Source organism: Populus alba, chromosome 9 (assembly GCF_005239225.2).
Source record: "Populus alba chromosome 9, ASM523922v2, whole genome shotgun sequence".
NCBI classification, from domain to species: Eukaryota; Viridiplantae; Streptophyta; class Magnoliopsida; order Malpighiales; family Salicaceae; genus Populus; species Populus alba.
This window is the reverse complement of record NC_133292.1, coordinates 5,417,057-5,435,265: the sequence shown is the minus strand read 5'-3', so window position 1 is coordinate 5,435,265 and position 18,209 is coordinate 5,417,057. Positions and strand designations below refer to the sequence as shown.

The following is an 18,209-nucleotide window of genomic DNA, read 5'->3' as shown; positions in this document are numbered from 1 at the left end:
AATATGGGGGGGGGGAGAGAGAGAGAGAGAGAGAGAGAGAGAGAGTTTAATGACTCGTGTCTAGAACAGATAGATTGGTGCAGGTGGTCGGTGAGGAAGTAAATGTGGGAGCTGTGAGCATGAGATGAGATACGCGGTGGTCCTGTGACGGTTTCTCATCTCTCTCTCATGATGGTTCTAGCCAGTCAACTCGGAAAACATAATCAACGGCCTTCAATTTGTTTTGTAAGATTATAAGTTCGACACAGTTTTAGTCTGTTTCAGAATGAATCATTCATGCCAAAATGAAAGTGAAAGACTCACAGCAATTTTATTTTCTATAATCTAACGATATAGAGTTGTTTTCAACGCATAATATATGCATGTGTGTGCGTGATTATATATTTTCATTTCTTGATTTATATCCTTCGGTGACTCTTTTTTTCTCTTACAATAAATAATCTTAATTAATATTTGATGGTTTCGTCCACGTCCTCGTTTCGAGCAAAAAAAATCTTAATATTTTAAGCTCCAACCCTTCCCAATACATTTCGAGAAAAACAGAGATAGAAGTAAGTTTGACCGTCATGCCTCAGTAGAAAATATCTGGGAATATTAGACAAGGGATTGATTGTACCCATTTTCTTAGATATAAAGGATATAGGAAATGATTTACTGATATAAAACAATACTGTTTTAAGTTTTTTTTTAAAAAAAATATTAATGGTTAATGACTTGGGATTAATTCCAATCTACAACTTGGACTTGTATAGGACTTGGTCGACCTTGGAATAAAGTGCTATAAAAAATCTAATTTTCTTTAGTCAAAATAGAGTAATTAATCCAAACATCAATTGAGAGTCACCCCACAAAAGTTTTTTCATATTACTTGAATATTTAGGTTAATTTACGTGTATTTCAACTAAATTTATAAATTTTAAAATTAATAATTATAATAAATCTCCAATGATTATAATATTTATAAAACTTCAACCGAGAATTAATTTAAAATTTCATCAATTAAACTATTTAAAATTAAATTATTGCTCAGACTATTGGAAGGAGGACGGCAACCAAGTATTAATTGAAGGCATATTTATTGCATATCAGTAAACAGTGTGCCCTCTGAGGGGGTGGAATTTCGGTGAAGCATTGTTCCCTCCATTTCAAGGACGTTTGGTTTTATATTTTAAAGCCTCGAGGCATGTCTACATTAGCATCGCTATAAGGATAGCCAACGAACCACTTGTCGGCTCCAGGATTACCCTACTATTTAGACTATAATATTGTTGGGAAGTATACTAATTATTATTTTTTTAATTATTTTTTTAATTTAAAAACATATTAAAATTTTTAACATCAAAACAATCAAAAATATTTAAAAAAAATAAAATTAAAAAATAAAATTTTTTTAAAAATACTTTTAAAATAAAAAACCAAACAAAGTCTTAAAATTGCTGAGCTCCATTAGTGTTGTTAAACATGCTGAATATCAAAACTTGAGTTCGGTATTTTGTTATGTGATTTTTAAAAATTTATTTTAATTAATACTGTATTATAATACTATTGCTTCCAGAGCTGAAACTTGACGAATCAAAATTCTTTAAATTTGAAAAACTTGATTAGGTTTTCAGTTTTTTTTTTTTTTTTTTTTGCTGTGTTCCATATAATTCCCAGCGTGAAAAACAAATTAGCTACTATTATTATTCATATAACACATCAAAAATATTTAAAATCACATAAAAATATATATTTTTATATTTTTTTTACTTAGAAATATATTAAAAATATATATTATTATTTTTTTAAAAATTTATTTTTGATATTAACATATTAAAATGATTTAAAATCACTTAAAAAATTAATTTTTAAAAAAACATATTTCAAACATGAAAATAAACATGTTATTACATCGTGTTATCTTAAGCACTAATGTTTAATGTTTCGGATCTTTTTAGGTTTCATGAGGGTGCTACAAGAAACGTTGTTGTTATGGCATTACTTACACAATTAAAACTTGTTTGTTTCTGTGTTTCAAAAAAGCTTTTGAAAAAAAATTAAATTTTTTTATTTTTTATTAGCTTCAAATTAATATATTTTTAGTGTTTTCAAATCATTTTAATATGCTGATATTAAAAATAGTTTTTAAAATATTAAAAAACATTATTAACATGTATTTTAATATGAAAAACTATTTGAAAAGCAACAACAACCACAATGCTAAACAAACAATTAATTAATTTCCACCTATATTAGCCACTTTCCAGTCCATCAATCATATTCATAATACAATAGAGAACTTTCATTGTGCCTGCGCTGCCAACCTCCACCTTGCCATCTGCCAACCAACTGCAAGATATATATGCCTCTCTTGATGTTCATATCATTTATTTGTACTGTATGACTTTTCGGCAAATCTATTACAGTAAATCTCAGGTGGAATGAAAGTTTTTTCAGTCTATTTTTGTGATTTTTAAGGACTTTATTATCTATATTTTCTCTGGAGCTGATCTGTCATCAACTCGCTGATCAGGGGCTGAGAGCATAAACTCATCGTTTCATCTCATAGTCTTCTGTATGTCGGAGTTTTGAAAAATCTAAGCATCTTATATATAAATAGATAGAGAGGTAGGAATTTTTCGAAGGAACCTTCCACTGATGAGAAGAGGCTAGGGAAAGTTTAAACTCAATTTCTACAGTGATAAATATAAGTGTAATTAAAACTCTTTAAAGAGATATACATTTATGTATTGATAAGATCATTTACTATTTTTTAAAACTCGATCTTTTTGCCGAACGAATCATATATAGTCAAGAGAAACCATGAACCAGAATAGAAGAGCTTGTCCCACTCATGAGTAGATATTTCATGGTAGTCTCGTAAGTTTATTTAGCAGTATAGTTGTAGTTGTTTTTCAAATAATTTTTTGTATTAAAATACATACCAATAATTTTTTATTATTTTTTAAAAATTATTTTGAACATCAGCATATTAAAATAATTTGAAAACACTAAAAACACATTAATTTAAAGTTAATAAAAAAATAAAAAAAATAATAATTTTTTAAAACATAAAAAATAAACAATAATTAATATTACAACTCCGTTCCAAGTTCATGGCGTGTGAGGATGGCAAAAAAAGAGTCCTCATTCAGTGCACAGCGAATCGCCTCCTGTGAGTCTGATTCAAGATAAATCTCCTCACAAATATCCAAACTAGGATCTTGGCGTCGGTGCATGCCCCTTAGCTCAGCAACTATAGTTGTAGGCCTGTAGGGACATCAACATGTTGGAAGAAAATACAATTAAGAACAATAAAATTGAGACATGGACAGATATTATCTTTAAGATTTTTTTTCCACGTAAGATTATTTTTCAGGATTTAACAAGTTTCTTCTTTAAAATGAAGGATACAAAAACAATAATTTTTTTTTTATTTTTTTAGAATATAGCAGTGGTTAAAGTGCTTTTCATTTCAAAACACGTGTTAAAATAATATTTTTTTTTTATTTTTTAAAAATTATTTTTAATATTAACATAAAATACATTTTAATTAAAGTAAAAAAAAAAAAATCAAAATTTTTCAACAGCGTTTCTGAAACGCAATGCCAAACACTGTGAAAAATGAACAGAAATATTTGTAAGTTTTGCAAACATAAGAAAATACAATGGTTTTTGACATTTTTTTAAATTATAAAAGTGCATGATATATATAGGTTGCTAGCATGTAACAACCACATAGAAAATAAATTAGAGAATTAAAAAGTTGTTGCAACACTTCAAAACATAAAATAAAAAACTATTAGGGAATTAAAAAGTTATGGCTATTAAAAAATATTTAAAATAAAAAAAAAACTGTTAGAATTTTGTGACTATTAAAAAATTAATTTCAGGTATTTAAAAAATATGGTTTCAGCCAAAAACAAAGTATTGCCAAGACAAAAGGTTCATAAAATACGAGCATTGCCTTACGTATAGAGACAATCAAAGGTTTTTTTTTTACTCAGTTTAATTTTATACGTGAGAGCATATTATTATTATTTTTGTTGGTTATTATCTTCATATCAAAGTTCACTATATAAATTTACTAAATAAAAATTTTATTTTTAATGTGAGATAAAAACTCAATATATATTTTATGTTCATAAAAAAGTAAGTTGTGTTTTCTCAACATAAAATATAAATATTCTAAAAAAGTCTTTATTATTTACAAAATAATAGCAGAAAAACCTGAGATCCAACCATCTAGAGAATTCATGATGATGCTGCCTGCACTGCCTTGCTTTACCCAGATTACCTGGGGAACATTGGGCTTCCAAAAACCTGGCGGAGGAGGTCTCGAGAAACTAATCTTGGACTATAAGAACAAGGGCTCGTAAACTCAGAGCTAAAAGCAAGCTTACAATCTAGAAACATGGGCTGAATATAATGGAGCTTTTTTTTAAAATTGTGCCGCCGCCGCCGCCATCAAAACAAATCCCGTTTCTTTTAAGCCAGATAAACCGTCAAAACAAATAATTTTTTAATACTTTTTCTAGGAGTTAATAATTTATTGTTATCTTTCTATGCTTTTATTCTAATTTATAATGGTTTAACCTGTTAAATATCATACATAATAAATATTTAATTTGAGAAGAGATGTTATCTAGGATTTTATAAATTAATATTTTTATTATTCCGAAATAAATAATAAACTTAGTATTAACCATTATCGTAGTAGAAAATAACTAATTATATCCTACAAAGCTAATATTGACCTCCCATTTGATGAAGGGAGGCTGCGGCCCAGGCCCACGTTTTTTATTTATTGCACTGCTATATTGCTGAGGCAGCTTGGAAAAAACAATTTGGGAAGTAAAAAAATAATATTTAGATTGTTATAATTTTTTTAATATTATCATTAAATTTAATATGATAATTTAAATTTGAAAAACTCATGATCAGACTATTTACTTGACCTAAATTTTAAATTAAATGATATTGATCAGGTCAGTTTAAAAATAAAATAAAAAAAGACTTAGAGTAACCCTAATTAACCAGCCCAATTTACAACCATTGTTACAAAAAAGAAGAAGACGCCCTCCTCCTCCATCTCCATGAAAGCCTCTCTAGTGGAGATGAATGTCCATTGTAGATGTTTATTTCTTTTTTTCTCATGATCAATCTCCATTAAGTATGTAGGATATGAAAAATACAATATCTTATATTAATCAAATAAATTTAATCGAAGTAATCTTAAAGAGAAAAAAGTCAAAAACTACACAGATTATTGTAGACTAGTTATATGACATGCGCGATGCCGCGGGTTAATATTTTTAACATAAAAAATATTTTTTAAAAGATTAATATTTAAAAGTGTTAGGTCTTTATGCAAAGTTATACACAAGAATCTTGGGTTTGGCTGCAGCGCTTGACCCTAAAGTAATATTTATAATATTAATAATAATATTAAACTTACATGACTTAAGTTTAAATAAGTCTGGTTGCAACACCGGACCCAAGAGCATTGGATGTAGGTCTGACTATAAGGTTGTGTCATAAAAACATGATAATTAAATAGATTAATTAAAAAAAACCAATAGAAAGAAAAAAACCAATATAAAGAAAAAAAACTAATGAAGAAAAAAAAATATGAATTAATTAGGTTAACCCATTAAATCTGAGATCCGCGTCATGAAAGTTTAATAACTAAATAGAAAAAAAATTGACGGGTTTACCCAGAATTAACAGGGTTAACCCGTCAAACCAAGATAATCTGTCAAGCCCGGAATACATGTTATGAAAGTCTGATAATTAAATAGAAAGAAATTTAACATTAACAAACTAAACTAAACGAAAAAAATTAATTAAAAAGAAAAATAATTTTGAGGTAACCCGTTAAACCAGGTTAAGCCATCAAATCCGGGATTCACGTTATGAAAGTTTGATAACTAAATAGGAAAAAAAATTGACGGGTTTACCCATAATTAATGAAGTTAACCCGTCAAACCAAGTTAACCCATCAAGCATGAGATACGTGTCATAAAAGTCATAATTAAATAGAAAGAAATTTAACATTAACAAACTAAACTAAACAAAAAAAATTAATTAAAAAGAAAAACAATTCTGGGTTAATCCGTCAAACCATGTTAAGCCATTAAATCCAAAATCTGTGTCATGAAAGTTTGATATCTAAAAAAAAAAAAAATAACATTAAGAAACTAAATCAAACAAAAAAAAATATTAAAAGAAAAAACAAATAAAAAATGTTAATATATGTTATAATATAATATAATAATTATAATAATATAATATATTAATATAATAGAATAAGTAAAAGGTATATTAATATAATAGAATAAGTAAAAGGTGTGGGGAAGTTATAGTAGTTTCCCCACGCTTTTAGAATATTACTTAGGTCTTGTTTGTTTTCAGAAAGTAGTTTTCGGGAAACTATTTTTCAAATTTTTTTATGTTTGTTTGTTATTAAGAAAGTTGGTCAACGGAAAACATTTTCCGGTCAACGAAAAACACTTTCTAGTCAACGAAAAACAATTTTCGATCAACGGAAAACACTTTTCAGTCAAAGAAAAATTTGGCTTGGTTTTCAGGAAAGTGTTTTCCCCTAACTGTGTTTGTTTTCTGGAAAGTGGTTTCCAATAAATCACTTTCCTAACTTTCTTGTATTTGTTTGCCATTAGAAAAGTTAGTCAACGGAAAACACTTTCCAATAAAAGAAAAATTTAGCTTGAGTTTCAGGAAAGTGTTTTCTTGAAAAATTTGAGCAGAAAACACTTTCCGAAAGTTATGAAAAATTTAGAAATGTTATTAATTGCTGATTATATCAAATTTGATCCTCAAACTTTTGATTGCTATATATATTTTGTTTTGAATATTTATTTTTTAATTTCATCTCTTAAAATTTTATTTTTATATTAACTTTGGTCTTTATTTTTATAATAACTATTTGCTTTTTCCTGTCATTTTTTTATTGAATTTTTTTTATCTATCAAATCTGGTCCTCGTTCTTTTGATTGTTACTTATTTTATTTGAAATAATTTATGAAATATTGATTATTATTATTTTAATTTCTTCATCTTTTATTTTTTAAAATTTGTTTTTAGATTTGATCTCTATTATTTTGATTATTATTTATTTTATTTGAAATAATTTATGAAATTATATATTTTTTTAATTTTATTCTCATTAAAATTTTTAATTTGTAAAATTTGTTTCTTATTATTTTAATAAACTTAAGAAAAATAAAATATTAATAAATTTTTCATGATATAACCAAAAACTAGAAAGTATTTTCTAATTTATTTTATATTACACTATTAAATATTAAAAAATATTTTTCTCGGAATTCATTTTTTCTAAAAATTATTTAAAAAAAAACTAATTTTTAACAAACAAACGGATCTTAATGCGTGTTGAAAGAATTATAAATATAGCACGTTTATTTTTATATATACAAACCCGGGTACGGAGATCCATCGGGTCAAAGGAGGCTCTACCTGCCTTTATTGGTTTATATATATAAACCCAGATACGGAGATTCATGGGGTCAAAGAATGCCCTACCTACCTCCATTTCCAAATAAAGTCAAATATTTTTTATTAGTTTATGCCTCCACCTCCATAAAGTAAAAAAGTCTCATCATCAGCGTCCTCATTCAAATAAATTCAACACGAGGGAGAGGGAAAAAACAATCATTCGACCACTCCATGAAAATTCAAGATCTTGTTCTTTCTTTCTCTCAAGATTAAACATAAAAGTAAATTATTATGGTTTTAATGTGTCGGATCACATTAGTTTATTTTTTATTTTCTCATTTTTCCTCAAGATATTAGCAATGTTCTTGCACGAAACTCAATTAAAATATTTGTTATAGATTGGGGACTAACTCAAGATTTGCCCTTTTAAAAAACATTACGTAAAACGGTAAGAAATGACTTCTTTACAAGTTTTAAATTCCAAGACGACGACGTATCGATCACACATGTTATCCACAAACAGCTCAGGAATTCAGCCCCCGGCTCCACGGCAGTTCAGCCGTAAAGTCTACTCCGATAATTATAGTGGGTGGAAAAGAGGAAGCCCTGTCAGCCTTCCACCACCACTTGGAAAAAGTTAATTACTATTTTACCAGTGAATTAATGAGCGATACTGTATAAAACCCACCATGCAGATTTTAAGTTTTTTTTTATTATTATTTTTAATATGAACACGTTAGAATTATTATTATTGAAAGCGCAAGCCCACTGTCCTTGTAGATTCTTAGACGTGGCCGACACGGAGATTCCAATTATCAGTAGAACCACAAATGTTTAATCCAATCCAAAGACCTCACAAATCACAGTCTTCTGCGGGCCCCAGGAAGGCCCTTCAATCATACATCAAAAATTGATAGGTAATTGCCTAGTGGTAAGAGCTTGAACCAAGAAATTTGATATCTATATGGTCTCAGGTTCGAACCCTAATATGATGGCCACTGCAGGCTTACATGGTCGTTAACTTCAGGGCCCATGGGATTAGTCGAGGTGCGCGCAAGCTGGCCCGGACACCTACGTTAAACTAAAAAAAAAAATTGATTGTTTTTTAAACTTAATTAACGAATTTATTGGAAAATCAGCCTCGGGGACTCTTTCCAATTAAAAAAATAAAAAAGCTGGGACATTTATTGTGTACCAACAGTAGAAGCTGACTGAATTCTACTATGCATTGTACATTAATTTTATTTTTTATTTATTTAGGATATTAATTTTATTTTTTTTTACACTCCCAGGTTATAGTAGCATGGTTTCATGTGTTGAGATTTTATTTACTTAGCACCCATATGTGAAATATCAAATAATATGTTAAAGATAAATTAATGCTATAAAATATAATTTTATATCATAACTAAAATATATATATAAAAAAAATTAACAAAAAAAAAACTCATTTTTATTCTTACCTTTTAAAAGCACATAAAACTTATTTTGGTTTCTGAAGTTTTGTTTATGTATTATTTGGTTTATGTTGTTTTAACTTTTCACAATTTGATTTTAAAATTTATTTTTATCATATTTTAATCTTTATATATTGAGAGATGAAAAAAAAAATTGTGGAAAAAGGTTAAGGGAAGAGAAAGTGTTTGGCTAGTGATATGCTGACCAAAAAGCTTAATAAATATTCGACCCTTCAAATGTGCAAAAAGAAGAGGTTGAAGCACATGAATTTTCTTTTGTTTTGATTTGATATATAATTTTTAAATTAATTAAATAATGTATTAAGATTGAAAATAGCTTTATAAAGATTTCTTGAGTGTTTTTAGGTTAAAATAAATTGGATTTTAGATTTTTAGGTCCCAAAACTTATAACACTACTTTTTGATCATTGAAGATGCTGAATTTTGAACTAAAAGACGATGACTTATCTACCTAAAGGAACAATTTGTTGTTTGTTCCATTAAAAGAAAAGTTGTTTTTTTCATTTTTTTATTTTAAATAGTAAGGTATGTGTGTCTTTCTTTCCAGGTGCCTGAGCTTTTTCTTTTTAGCGAGGCGCATGAGCTCATCTTTCATGCATTTTTATTAAATAACCTTCACCCTTTTTTATATATATCTTTTTTAGAATTAAATTATATTTATATAAATTTATGTAAATAATATTTAAATAATTATTCAATTATGTCATAGTTTTTCTTAAAAAAGTAAAGCTTTTCATGATAATATTAACAATTACTCCGTGGATAATTATTAATTAATCTAACATGGAAAATTTAAAAAAAAACTTTTCTCATTAATATTCAATAAGAATATAACATTTATTTATTTCTTTTTTTCATATAATTTTTTAGATTTATTATTCTTATATTTATTCATACAAGTGCTTAAAAATGACTTGATTCATAGTTTTATTTTATTTTTTTTTATTGAAATTTGAATCCATAGTCATAATAACTTTTATTTAAAAAATAATGCTTCTAATAAAAAAAAATTCATCAAAATAAAAAAAATACATGAACAAGAAAAATGAGTTTTTTTAAAAAAACAAATACATTTTTTCATTTATATTCAAGTCATTAGAATTCTTATGAATATTTTTTAGTCACCGTTTGTTTTTTATTTAATTAAACATATTATTAATAATAAAAAAGACTTGATATTGTCAAAATAAAAACAAAATCACATGGACGAGAAAAGACAGTTTTGACTAAAAAAATAAAATTGTAAAAAAGAGAGTTACAAGTCCACAGCTTGCCACTACGGTGGTGGTGTCTCTTTCAAAGCCATAATGACTCCCGGGAAAAAAACCGATGGCATCTTCTTACCTCATCTCTTTAGAATTTAGCTTCAATCAGTGTTGAAAAAGGGGGAGGGGGTTTACCTGGAAAAAAACATTTTCACAAGTCTACTCAAAGAAATCGAGCGACCCATGATATGATTACATCTGGTATGCCCACCACCGCCACCGCCACCATCATCAACTGGATGGCCATAATCATCCTATCATTTTATCAAGCTTTTGGCATATGCAACATGGAATGCAGTGCGAGTAGTGCAGCTACTTTGATATAAAGGAATAACTTTATAAAAGCAGAAAGAATTCTCCACAAAAACATTTTATTTCTTTTTACCGTTTGCAGAGCATCGTATAATTAAATAGAAACTCGGCCCGGAGTCACAAAGTCATGAACTGGGTGAGAAGATCATTACTAGCTGCTAAGAAATGTGAAGCACAGTCACAGCTTTACAAAGTAAGCAAGCTCAGCAACCCCACCAAAAGACATAATCACCGCCTTAATTATTCTAACCACAGAGAGATGATAGATGAAGAGGTTGTTAAAACCTAGGAAAAACACGCTGTCAATGTTAACTAACATCTCTCCCATGTACGGACACCCACAACCTTCCCTCTGGATTTACTATGGTCCTGCTGAGAAGGCCATGAAAAGAGCTCCTAGTTTTTTCCATAAATGATGGCCAAGTCCTTCTAGTAGTTTCCTGTGGCCTTTCTCTTGTTATGACACTATATGGGGCACCACAAGGGGTATAAAAAACCAAAATAAGTTGTACTTGACACCCCCTGCATGACTTAGTTTCCAAGTCTTTCTGTGTGTATGTATCTGGATTCTGGCCCTATTATCACCAGATTCTCCCATGCCATTATGCCTTTGTTTCATTTAATATTTCTCATCTTGGTCCTCTTGACATCGAGCTTTGGTTCTTATTCTTGGTGCCCACATAACTATGCTCCACAAAATAATAGAAAATTTGAGCAGAAAACTGATCGTTTCTGGGAGTTCCAGGAGCAATCGAAAACATGGGTTGAAGTGGAGCTGCCATATGACCTTGTCTCTTGTGTTAATGACAACTGCACTAAAGTTGGTTCAATTCATCCGGTTACAAGAGATGCAGAAGAGCAGTTAGAAAGACAAAATGATGTTACCAAGAAAACTGGGAGTCTGAAAAGGAAGGATGGGGATGGAGGAAAAGAACAGAATTCTGAGATTGCTCTGCCATTGAGGAAGAGGATTTCGTTGACCAAAATGTCTGAGTCATCCATTTGGGTAACTGGTGAAAGTGGTTCTATCTATGAGAGGTTCTGGAATGGAGTCCAGTGGGTGATAGCACCCCATGATCTACCAGTATTGGTTGGTCATGCAATCTGTATCTTTATTGTCAATCAAAGTATTCTTGCTCTATCAGAATCAGGAATCCTATTTCAGGTACTAGTCTTTTTTTCAGCTCATAAAAGTTGCTCTCTTGTCTATATGATCATGGAAGAAACCATATATAATATGAGGCATCTTTGCAGTCATCTATCTTAATTCAAAAAAACCTCGTGGTTTCAATTACTTCTAAGATCATCTATATTTTGCTCCTTTATTTTATATCTACCTATCCTGTTTCTACAAGTTTTAGTTTGGCGAGGCAGAAATGTTTGCTAATTACTACTATCAGACCTGTAGACCTGCAAACCTTGATTGCATAGTAGTTGCAAGAGCCTTTTGTCTTCAAGTAGTACTGGATTGAATCAGGAAAGTTACACATACTTTTTTTCTAGCTACCATAAAATCTGCAATCTGTGTTATACAAGCACTTGTAATCAGTGTAACCAAGTCACAACTCAAGTCGAACATTCAGGCATGGCACTCTTGCATAAACTGGGCTGGCTCTATGTTAATTAGCTCTAACACATGTTTTGTCTTTGAAGTTGCTAGTGCAATGGTCCCACGATTTTCTTCATGCATGAGCAATTTTCTTGTATTAATTAATACTGTTCAATCGAAACCAAAGCTAGTTCTTCCACTTCAGGACATATGTGCTAACAAACTCAGGGAGTGATCTGAATTTGATGGTGAAGCGTGCTTTGATGCCTGCTTGATAAAAATGGATTTGCTGATCACTATAACTGTCAAATGCACTACTGTTTCATGCGTTGGATAATTTTTTCTCCTTTTCAGATGAGACTCAGTGAGCACTCACAGCCAATTTGGACAGAGTTCACACCTACTCTCGATGAAAGCACAAATAAAGAAGCAGGACAAAGTTCATCGATCCCAATAAAGTCAGGCGTCATTTCACATGATGGGTTGTGAGTGCATCACTTCAGTTTCAAGACTTTCCTTTCAGTGAATTATACATACCAAGAGTCTGAGACAGCGTAATCACGTTACTTTACTGCAGCAATTGTAGTCATTAACTCCTTGCTTTCACTGCATTATTTGCCAGGAAAATTTATTTCTGCACAAAGAATGGCTCGTTATTAGAACTTAGTGAGGCAGAACCTCCAAGGTAAAACTAGAATTTCTAAAACTAAAAGCTGTCTTGACTACAACTAGTTTTATTGTTTTTGAATTTTAATCTCTGCTTACAGAGTAGATTCTGATGGGGAGACTCTAATATTAACGAAGTTTATGCTGTAAACATAGAACAGATGGGAAAATCACGGGCGACCACCTGGTGCAGATGTTGCAGCAATTGCTGCTGTTGCTACTATTAGACCAGAAGTAGTATATACCGTAAGGTTAGATCTATCTCAAATCAACAACTCAAATTAAAAGAAATCAATAATAACCTTTTTGGACGGGTTAACACAGAGTATATCTAATTGAGAAGTGTACCGGCAAACATCAAATTAAATGTGAAGTTGCCAGTAGTTATAATCAGATATTCTGTGTAGGACAATGTCCCAACCAAGCCATGCTTTGTTGCTAAGCTGTCTCATTGGTTCTCGGCAATTATCTTCTTTGCATTTGAAAAAGAAAAAAATGTGTGCTGTAAAGCAGTTCTACAGGTGATCTCTACGAATACGATAGGAGGTCAAAACCATCATGGAAGAAGCATATATGGACAGAAGGGAAAGTTGAAGATGCTTCTCTGATGCCATCGATGGGATGCACACTACATGGCTTGAGTGGAGACTACTCCATCTCTCTTTTTCTTTTAACTAAGGTACCATATTTGTAAATATAATGCGCACAAACACACAGACAACAGAAAGTGAAAGAAAAAAAAGGTAAACCAAATAGGGGGAACAATGTGCACAGCAGAAGTATTATGAAAATCTTCTTGTTTCCAAGGAAGCTAAATGATTTCCTGGCCTCTACTCACAATGTATTCTGTATATCCAGGGTGGTAAATTGGTAGAGAGACGATTGAACCAAAGGAAGTGGAAATGGATAGTCCATGGAAGTCCCAAAGATCATCAGTTGACATCTATCACACCAGGTCTACAAGATGAGACAAATGAAAAATTCTTGTCGTTATTTTTCACCACATCCTCTGGATCGGTTTTTGAGTATCGAATATCAAAACAGTCAGGTGAGTGAAGCAGTTACTATAAACTGTTTTCAATCTCAAAATGGTGAGGCGTTTCGCTATTCTTCTTCTTCTTATGCTTTCTAATGAGATTTCTTTATAGACTCAATGAAGGACAGTCACATAACAAAGACAACCCAAGTATGGTTTTTCTGGTTTTCACTCGTATATATCCAATTCACTACTCAGACTCGCATATGGAAAACCAAGGAAAATGCATCCTCTGGGAAGCCATCAGAGAATGTTGTTCCATTGAGTTGAGATCAAGTAACCAGTTTATATATTTTAAATCCCTAATCCTAATTCTGGAAGTAGGCTTTGTCTCCCCCTTAGAACAGTGAAGGCGGTTCAACAAAGGACTGGAAAATTCCAAATAACCTATTCAGGGAAGGGAAAGGGCAACTTTTGAAACTCCTAGGGAATTCCATATGTCATGACTGGCTGGTGAAAACAGGAATAACATATAATTCCTCTGGTTGCACATTAAGATTCTCATGGAATTGAAATCCATTCTTTATTCAAAGCTCTTGGTATGTTTGAAAAGTTGGCACAACAGAGAAATGCACCTAGCTAGCAATAAAACCAATAGAAGTAGTATTGAAAATAGGTTGTTCTTCTGCACTGCTCCTTCAATGAGATTAATAGCTTTCACAATGCCTAGTAAAGAAATTTTGGAAGAACAAAAATCACAGATGTTTTGTTTTTGGAACCATTTCTTAAAGAAATTATGGTAGATTGTGAATTTTTAAATAATTCAATAAGATGAAAGCCATGGTTTTTGACTGATTTGCACCTTTGTGTATCATTGAACATGTTTGCTGTTTGTAGCAAAATCATTGTTAAGTCAGACCTAACCTTTTCTCTTGAAGCCAGGCACTGATCAGGGAAACCAAATTCCTGAGGCATGGTCGGGTCATATGCATCCCCCGCATGCAAAAGTTGCAAGTGGAATTTCTGGGTTACAAGTCCAAGTTGGCAGAATAGTTTTCGCACTGCATGATGGTAGACTTGCAGAATTGCATCTACCTGGACTAGGTGGAGAAAATACAGGACCGAATCATCAAGTCAATCTCCAAAAAAAGATATCAATTAAATATGTATGGTCAATATTAGATGCTCCAGAGACTGAAGGGTGGAATGCTGAGTATTGCAGAGAAGAACGTGGACCGATGAACTGTCTTGAAGGCATAAAAGATGAGCCAAATGATCAAGGAATTACAAGATCAATGGCAAGAAGGCGAAAGGGAAGTCAAGCACAACAAGATTACCTATTTGCAGGTGCTAATGGACCAAAGAAAGTTTCGAAAGAATATAGATTCCCAGATAATTGGATCAACACTAACTTTCGTCTGCGAATGATGCATGGAGGCAAATCATTTTTCCTTATTACTGATGGTGGTTTGACTTTTGAATATATTTATGCTGAAAATTTATGGCTTTGGCTAAGGCATGACCACCCAACACCAATGAAAGGTGCCCTTGGAAACTACAATGGAAGTCTGTTTTTGGTAGACATTTATGGGAGTCTGCTTATAAGAGAAAGAAGCGGTGAGGGGCTAGCATGGGTGAATTGCACTGCCATGAAGAATCTCGGACATGTTATCGGAGGCCCTCCATGGGATGGGATTCCAGGTAAAGCTCTGAAAGTTACAGAAGAAGATGCAATCTTCTTAGTGAGCAAAAATGGAAGACTACTGCAGTTCACAGTAAGTAGCAGGAATCAAATAAACCAGATTATTTCTATTGGTATACAACTCCAATGTGTACAAAAGATTAAAAGCATCAGAGAATTTATTTTCCTACTTCTGATTCACTTAATTTTTCATTATGTCATTGCATCATCACCATCAATACAAGTATTTCATGTGATCTGGCAACCAAGAAACATTACAGATTAATAGAAACAAATATTCTGAAATGTTACTTTAAACTCCTACTGAAGGCTAGAAAGCCACAGCAGAAAAAGTACTTCTGTGATTTTCCCAGACTTGTAAAGCAGCCCATTGCTGATCACTTAATCAAGTTTCTGTGCAGGTTGCCCTGAGGAAATTCAAATGGAAAGATTGTCAAAACCCTCCAAATACCAAAGTTGCAAGTATTGTTGATCAGGAGCTGTTCCGGGACAACATAGTGTTTGTCATCGGAAGGAATGGAAAGCTATACCAGTATAACAAAGTGACTGAATTGTGGCATGAGCATTATCAGTCGCAACATTTGATTTTATCAAGACTGCCTGGAACTGCTATGAGGGCATCATCACAATCACTTACAGGCTCACTATTTATGCTTTCAGAAGATGGTGGACTGGTTGAATATCATTGGAATACCGGTGTTGGATGGAATTGGATTGAACATGGAACACCTAATAAAGGTGTAACCTTGATCACTTCCCCTAGCCCATGCTTTGAAGGTAATCAACTTTTTCTTGTTGGTTCGGATGGAAAAGTGTACGTTAGGTATATGGACAAAATGACATGGAGATGGAAAAACTATGGCTTCCCATATTTGGGAAAATTAATGGACGAAGATCAAACACAAGAGGGTGGAAATGATGATAATGAAGAAGTTTGCATGGATAAAGATTTTGCAGCTAGCTTGGAGAATGTTGCAGAGAAGTATATTGATTATAATAGAAACTGTGACCCAAAGGTTGGTATAAGAATCTTTTCCTCTTTTTTTTTTTTTTTTAATTCATATACTAACTGGATGCTGGACAGCATTAGAAATCAATGATGAGTGTTTTGAACATTCACAGGTAGCACCAACAAGGCCAATCCCATTTTCTGATGATTCAGTTATCTTCGAGCTCAAGGATAGAAGAGTAAGGAACACTTGTTCATTTACTGTCTCTGATTTCTATTAATGAACACAAGTAAACTTGAGATGTAGGGTTCATCCTAATTCACAAAGAAAGAGCTGCAAGTTTCACATAAACAGACCAAGAATATGGAGTTGGACTAAAACTTGAAAACTACATGAACATTTTCATAGAAGCTAAACACATTATACATGTCAGCAAATGTTTTCTAGGAAATAGTCCAACACTCTTGACAACGAACTTATTAGAAATTTTATTCAGGAAGTTAAAAGTTGAGCTATTGATTACTTTCTATGTGCAATTTATGTTCTAAAATTCTAGTGGCTGCAAGCTTCTAATCTGAAACATTCTTCCAAGCTAACATAAACTTAAAAGGGACATAAAAATGAGAATGGTGCTCACATCAATACTTGTGGCAGTTGGCAGAGATGCGAAGAGTGGAGGGCACACATTGGGTATGGTCACGCACTATTGGCACTCCAACAACCTTATGCATGGCCAATTATTGGACGGCTGTGGCTTCTTGAGGAAAACACACAGCATACAGAAGAACATGTCAGAAACATTCATGTATAGATCAACTAGTACAAGTATACGAGTTTTGTACATTTAACAAAGAAGAGAAAGTAAGAAATATCGGACCTTCTTTTCGCTTGCTGTGGGAGAGCAGGAAGCTGGAATTAGAGTAGAGAACCATCAGGAGCAGAATTTCTAATATGACTGTTTGTACAGTGAAGGAATTCAGAGGAAAGCTGAGAACATGCTCATCAACCCGTAATTATAATATCATTGAAGTGACATGGTATCCTATAGATGTGGTAATTTGCTGATAATTGTACTCTTTACTGACAGGCAAACAAGCAAGCAAGGTATGTTGGAGGCTTTCTTCTTCTTGGTACACGTACCTCCACTAAAATTCATCAAAAAGTGGAGATTAATAATGATATCACACGAAGTTCATTTCTGCTCGGGGAAATATTTGTTTGGTTGAGCTTATGATGACACCATCGTCAATACCTTCATAGAAGCTCCAGTCCATTCGTTGCGTGAAGGGGATTTATCAAAGCATACACGAGCGTGCTGTAAATCTCATCTTACTAAAAACTAAAAATATATATTATTCTTTTGCTTTTTTTAATAGATCCCATAAAAAAAAAACACTCCACCACCCCTCGAGCCATCAAGCTGTATACCATAATTTTGTTGGAGAATAACGACAGGTATAGCCATCTTACTAAAAACTAAAAATGCTGTTTTTTTTTTCCTGTTTTTATAGATCCCATAAAAAAAATATATATATATATAAAAAAAAAAAACTGCCACACCACACCGTAATCCCAAACAAATCTACACAGCTGTTTACCATACTTTTGTTGGAGAATAACGGCAAGATAGCTTCCGAGTTTCACTGTGTACAGAATTGCGGAATGCTAGTGTTTGAGCATACTTGGCATTCCTTGCCAGGTAAACACCACTTGCTCTGGAACCCAAATCAGTAACCAAATTCGGCCATGTAGCACTGGACAAATCTTTGGACTCCAAAGCCAAATAAACTAACTGAAAAGGCCAATATTCTTTTATGCTCAAACAAAAATCTTTGGACTCCAAATGGAACTTAAAA

General features: G+C 31.9%; 1 protein-coding gene across 2 annotated transcripts; it reads left to right on the top strand.

Moving 5' to 3' along the window:
- Nucleotides 1-10,435: 10,435 nt before the first annotated feature.
- On the top strand, nucleotides 10,436-17,726 carry LOC118035153 (uncharacterized). 2 transcript variants are annotated; one of them, XM_035040670.2, is made up of 10 exons: nucleotides 10,436-11,675; nucleotides 12,414-12,544; nucleotides 12,682-12,744; nucleotides 12,887-12,976; nucleotides 13,239-13,404; nucleotides 13,584-13,773; nucleotides 14,644-15,476; nucleotides 15,805-16,419; nucleotides 16,526-16,591; nucleotides 17,008-17,726. In XM_035040670.2, exons 1-10 carry the CDS (start codon nucleotides 11,067-11,069, stop codon nucleotides 17,113-17,115), a joined length of 2,871 nt encoding a protein of 956 aa, XP_034896561.1. In that variant the 5' UTR covers nucleotides 10,436-11,066; the 3' UTR covers nucleotides 17,116-17,726. The 2 variants fall into 2 exon arrangements, with proteins under 2 accessions (XP_034896561.1, XP_073267334.1); XM_073411233.1 differs by lacking the exon at nucleotides 12,887-12,976 and having other exon boundaries at nucleotides 10,438-11,675.
- Nucleotides 17,727-18,209: the final 483 nt, after the last annotated feature.